The sequence below is a fragment of the Etheostoma cragini genome, chromosome 23, assembly GCF_013103735.1.
Source record: "Etheostoma cragini isolate CJK2018 chromosome 23, CSU_Ecrag_1.0, whole genome shotgun sequence".
In the NCBI taxonomy this organism is placed as follows: Eukaryota; Metazoa; Chordata; class Actinopteri; order Perciformes; family Percidae; genus Etheostoma; species Etheostoma cragini.
In genome coordinates, this window is record NC_048429.1 from 14,312,242 (window position 1) to 14,318,280 (window position 6,039).

The 6,039-nt window shown below is 40.5% G+C and overlaps 1 protein-coding gene across 1 annotated transcript; it reads left to right on the top strand.

The window, feature by feature from the left end:
• Positions 1-3,521: 3,521 nt before the first annotated feature.
• On the top strand, positions 3,522-6,038 carry LOC117939081 (protein mono-ADP-ribosyltransferase PARP12; the record flags this gene model as incomplete). The annotated part of the gene is made up of 3 exons (XM_034864126.1): positions 3,522-3,864; positions 4,923-5,058; positions 5,952-6,038. Coding segments are annotated over exons 1-3 (495 nt in total), but the record flags the coding sequence as incomplete, so codon positions are not given.
• Between the last annotated feature and the right edge of the window lies 1 nt (position 6,039).

The following is a 6,039-nucleotide window of genomic DNA, read 5'->3' on the forward strand; positions in this document are numbered from 1 at the left end:
AAACGGCGAAATGACGTGAATTCCCAGCATTGAGCCTTGCCCCCTTTTAAAGGGAAACCCGAAGCAGGAAATCGCAGCAGGTTGCAGTTGCAGGCTGAGAGATTCACAGACAGACAGACTGCTTTTTCTGTTGATTGTTTTAATCAAAGCTTCATGCAAATTCGATTACACAACAGGCCAAACCGCCATGCTTTAAATACAGTACAGCATGCAGGGCAAAAGTGTAACTCGTGGTGTAACTAGTGTAACATCCTAAAGATATCTGAGATGTACTGTATACAGGAGGAACTCTACATGAAACAAATTATTTCTTACCTTATTAATGCAATGGCTATTTTTTAATGGTCATAATATTAAATATTGCACGGCCAATGGTTTTCAAACTTTAAAGTCTTACATTGACTAACCAGTCAAGAGACCTAATACAAAAACTACTGTATAATAGAAAAACAATGAATAAAGTATTAGTTACTTATTTTATTCGACTGATCAGCTTGATCAAAGAAAAGGCATTTTGGTATGAGGTGGTTGTCAAAGTAAGGTTGAGGGTCAGGCTGAGGTCCTTCCAGTTGGTCCGGTTCTCCACAGGGGTAAAAAGTTCAAATGTGTCTGTGTCCTCATTAGTATGCGTGGTGCTTGAATTCAGTGCTAGACTTGAATATTATATTATTGAATATAGAATTGAATGACTACTGCACTGGCAGAATTGATAAAGCTGCACTAATCAATATTTTGCGAGCCATCTGCGGGTGTTCGGGCATGCGATAAGGGTGCCACCTGGGCACATCCAGGGAAGGAGGCAGGAGGCCTCAGGTAAGACCCAGGACTAGGGGGAGGGACTAGAGAGAATGTAGTTTAAGGAACAGTCCACTTCTAAACAGTTCTACTCTCCCCCAAAACCGTTTTACCCATTTGCATTCGCACTGGCCAAGTGGCCATAGGATCTGGTAGGAGGGGTAAGAGAGTGACGCAAGCACGGCAACGTTCTTTATTGCGTTGACGTTAGCGCCACACACGACAACAAACCAACATGGAGGAGGCCATCGGTATGTTCCTGTCGTGCCTTTCAAACGGCAGCGTTTAAAAACCAGGCTGGAGTACTTAACAGAAACACAGAAGACGAAGGCACCAGCGTAATATGATCCTCCGCATCAGTCCACTTTTTAGAGTTCAGCATTCCGTCCATTCACGTAATAATTCATGTAGTCAAGAAAGTATTCAAGTAGTCAATGTTTTGTTAAAACAGACAGCATGGCTTCTACAGATGGCGCGCTGTGGGGCGTAACTTATAAGTTGGACCGATCAACGTAGACCTAGGTCTAAAAGGTAAAGACCATGCCCTGAAATACGAGCTGAAAGAGTTACTGGAAATGCGGTCAGAGGAACTTAATAAACCCCAAATTTGTCCAGTCGGAACACAAGAAATAAACGGTTCTATGAACGTCATGGTCTAATAACTGCAAAAATACCTTTGGTTGGAAATCTGCTGTAATTTCCCCCTGTCTGGCTTGGGAACACCCCCCCCCCCCAGTCAAAGCTGGCTAATGTGGCTCAGTAAAGAGAAGTTTGGGGTCCCGCGCTGGACCTTTTTCCCCCGCAACCCGACCCCAGATAAGCAGATGACAATGGATGGACAATGAATATCTTTCAGTTCATTACATGATTGTGTGTTATGTAAATGGAGGCAATTATACCAAAACAGAGCCAAAAGGAGAGTAAATATCATATCTGCAGCTCTAAGTACGTCTAATTATTTATGATTTGTGAAGTTTACCACTTTAGTAGTTGATAATGTGTCAGTGTTGTATTTACAGCTTGTTCTGCTGCCCCCATGTGGCCAAAAAATAGTTAACACTGCTGCACAATTGGCACAAGTTTCCCCTACAATGAGTGACAAATTAAAGGAAAAGTCATCATCATATGTCTTTGTAAGGTGTGTCAGTCCACCACAAGCATCCAGAAAAGCTTCAGTGTTTTTGGCATGGCATTCCCCAAGTCCCTGAAACTCTACTGGAGGCATGATCTCTTTTTGTATAAAAGATATTTTCTTATTTGGAGTTTTGATGATGGTGGAGGAGACAGAATCTCTGAAATCTCCAATAGGGGTTGGACTTAGTTGCGATGAATACATATGCTTCAAATTATTTTCCTACACATCATCCATTCCATGACTACTGCTGTATGGAAGCATCTAACATGCAACAAAGGTCCTCGGGCTGAACACAAGGATGCCTCAATAACTTGTTGTAGTGCAGGGCCAGTTTAAAACGGGCCGATTGCTTGGCCGCCGTGTCTGAAGTCGATCAGGTGAACAGTCGTTGAGAAAATTGAAGGACAGACATCGGCATTGAGAGGCTCCAGGTCAGATTTGACAGAGTATATCTGAACTGCTTTAAGGCCTGAAAAAGAAAAAAAAGCTCTGGTTCTTCTAAGCACTGGAACCCAAATCTTCAGAGTTTCTGGTGGCAGCAGATGGTGTTAAAGATCATGAAAAAATCCCATCCAACATGTGTATTCTCTTGAGGGAGAGGGAGGGGGACAGGAAGCTATGAGGCTGATGGGTAATGTGCTGCAAGTTAACGAGCAAATGCAGATGGGTGAAGCTGAGGGATGATAAACGGACCTGGTGCATACTGTATATGCATATTTTATGTTCTTTGATTCATTCGTTAACTACCACATTTAATTGGATGTGATCAGGATTGTTACCACCACGGACGACCATGCTGTCGAAAAGAAAATTTATTTTTAAGGTGAAAAAACAATTGTGCAGAAGTTGACAAAATGATTAAGTATTCATCACCTATGCGATTTTACTGTGAGAATAAAATGTATAGAATTGAATTTGAGTGGTTTAATAACCTTCAAGGAAGAACAGGGGAGACGTGAAGGCAGGTTTCAGCTCAAGGGCGTGACAGAATGCATTTTGGGATTACAGTAATCACATTTTGAAAAAGTGGCAAATGTAATTGGACACATCTACTATGAAAACACTAGGATAGACTGTAAAGACATAAAAGCAAGATTAATGATTTTTTTTCTTTTTTAGAAACAACTGCAACAAGTAAACAATTAAAACCAGCTGATTATAGTCTGTCCTTAGTGGCAGGATGTAGCACAGACCTAGATGTTTCAGTAAGTGAATATGACACCAGATTATTTTCATGCAGTGTCATTTCAGTGTCTTTTTTTTTTTTTTTTGAGGACATTTCTGGTACTCTTTGAAAACTATAATATAGCCTATGTATTCCTGTCATGTCTTTTCAAAGTTTTCACTGTTCAGGATAGTATTCACAAGATGAATTTAAATATGTCTAGTATATTGTACTTGACTTAGTATTTTATTAGGCCAACAGAAAAGTCTCCTCTGTCCTATGAATACGGGGCTGAGGTCATATAACACGAAGGCGCCCCCAAGCGGAGGAGAGCAGCGTTGCCCCAATAACTGCTTTAAAGAAAATTCGAGTTTTGGTTTCCAATCAGATGTTATCTACTGGACTTTCCTCTTCCATTGAACCCAGCAGACTCAGGCGTTGCTGTCTTGTTTGGAGGTGGAAGGAAACACAAGGAAACAAGGGCGAGCGTCAAAATAATGGAGTCAGACATATTGAAGATCATCTGCGCCAATCAAGGATCAATTAAAACTGATTATTTGATATTGAATCTTGGATTAGACAATTCAATTTATGATGTCATTAATGACCAAGATAAATTAGCTTTGTGTAGTCCTTACGGGCAGCCGAAGGTGGTGGCCAGGACCAGACTGAAACTGTGTAGAGTCCGAGAGTGTCCGGGATCATGTAGGGCGCTGCACCTGTGTAAAAAGTTCCTCTTCACTGGATCCTGTCCGTTCGTTTGGTCGAGGTAAGCCTGTGTTTGCTAAAGGTATGAGGCCTAACGTGAGTTAAGTGACTGTTGGGTAGTTGGAGAGGCCTGTGACTCCTTAAGTTTGACACATTTCAGTTTTTATTGTTTCGTTGTTGAAGTTACAATTATTATTTTCCATGTGCAATTAACGCTGGTCAATATAGAACACTGTCACCGGGTTCTTTCGGCGTTGAAGACAATTATTTAACCTGCAATATGGGTTTTAAGCCTTGATTCAGCGTCACTGTGTCACACATTCGCCAAATGGCTACGTCAAACATGCACATGTCCTCACGTTGCTTGACGGACCCTTAACCTATTGTCAATTTACAAATGTAAAGTAATGCTATTTAAAGTTCAATTTACAATTACATTTAAGTGCTGGACTTTGGAACTTCATGGAATTTTCTTTCAAACCTGTGTAGTGTAACGTTAGCTACTGTTTGTCAGTCTTTTTGCTAAGATGAGCTAACCAGCTGCTAGTTTTAGCTAACGTTTCATATTTACCTAAAAAATAAAAACGTGTTATACATTTTTTTATAACTCTGAAAAAAAGCATAATTCCCCAAATGTCTGACGATTCCTTTACATTTGTCCAATTATGTAACGTCATAATGTAAACTTCTATGACCTCCGGTCCACGGTAACATTAGTGGTAATTAGCTGTATCTTGCTAGCTGGGTTTCACAATTGTGGTGCAATGGTGATCATTAGCCTATCCCATTAGCCCTCTTAGCATGTCCCTGTAGATACGGTGTCCTCAAAGCCTCTTTGCAGCTGCAAACTTAACTCCTATTGATTTAGATGTGCTACTATGTAGTTAGCGTCATTCATCATCATCATCAATTTTTACTTTTAATATGTCAACACTAATTGCAGATGTTAGACTTGCCAACCAACACATGAATTCGAAACGTTCATATGAATTCAGTAATATCTAATTTTAGCTGAATTGTAGTTACAAAACATAATGGAAGAACGTATTCTTTTACAGAGCAACTGTATATTAAAATCATACTCATGCCTGAACTATCTGTTGTATTCATGGATGACAGGACAGGATGCAGATTTTCCCATGAGCTGGACTCTGATCACAATGCAGAGTTACTGCGAGTGCATGAGCTGGAGAGTCTGAGCCAGACCGAGCTGTGCACACTGCTGCTGCAGAGCGACAACTGGCTTCTGCCTGATGTAAGTTTCACTACATTAGATTCATCCAGGGTGTCTTTTTCAAATCAGATTTCTAGATCAGTCAAAGAGTAAGCCAGCCATAAACTGTTGTCTCGGTTATGGAAGGGTACACCGTAGGGATTGTTTTTCCTGAGAATGAAACATTTTCTGATCTGGTTGCAGAAGCACACTATTCCAGGTTTTTAAGGCATCATTTTAGCTACAGTCAAAATGCAAAACTAAATGCAAAATAAAATGTGCATTTCGTACGGGTTCTCATCCTGACACTATTGTATATGGTGGTGTGAATAAGGCAAAAGAATGCCATTTATTTTGATCAACATTAGAATGAATGGATGGTAAGAAACCGACTTTCGATTCTTAACCCCAACCCTAGTATATGTGAAGAAATTGACAATAAATCTGACTTGAATGAACAAAACAAACTGCATGCAGCTTAAACTTTGCTTCAACTGCGAGGAATAGGAAATTCCAAATTAATTTCCGGTAATCTGCCTGCTGAGAACAGCCTCATGGAGGTGATATTTGTCATTTTACAAACAAACAAAATTCGTTAAAGAAATAAATTCATTAAGGCAAATAATTTGATGTTTTCTGACCTAGATTTCACCGGGCGTAGCTGGCACTGCACCGCTTTCCTGCAGTACTGCGGCCGCCGGAGTTGACTGCTTCCTATCTAGGACTTGTTCAAAGGACTTACTTATTTCTGTAGTGATACATTTATTTTGGACGTATCAGCCTTTTTGGTTTATAGGTTTACAGAATAACATCTGTATTTGTCACGTTAAAGGAGTTGGTCACTGAAACAAACGACAAACAAAACAGCAATTTCCTGTTTTGTTGTTTTCCAACCCCTTTTCCTTGATTGCAACCACCTTTTCTCCCTATACCAGATATGTCATCACTACAACAATGGTGGCGGCGAGTTTGGCCTGTGTCAGGAGGGTTTCGCCTGCAAGAGACTGCACATCTGTGAGAGGT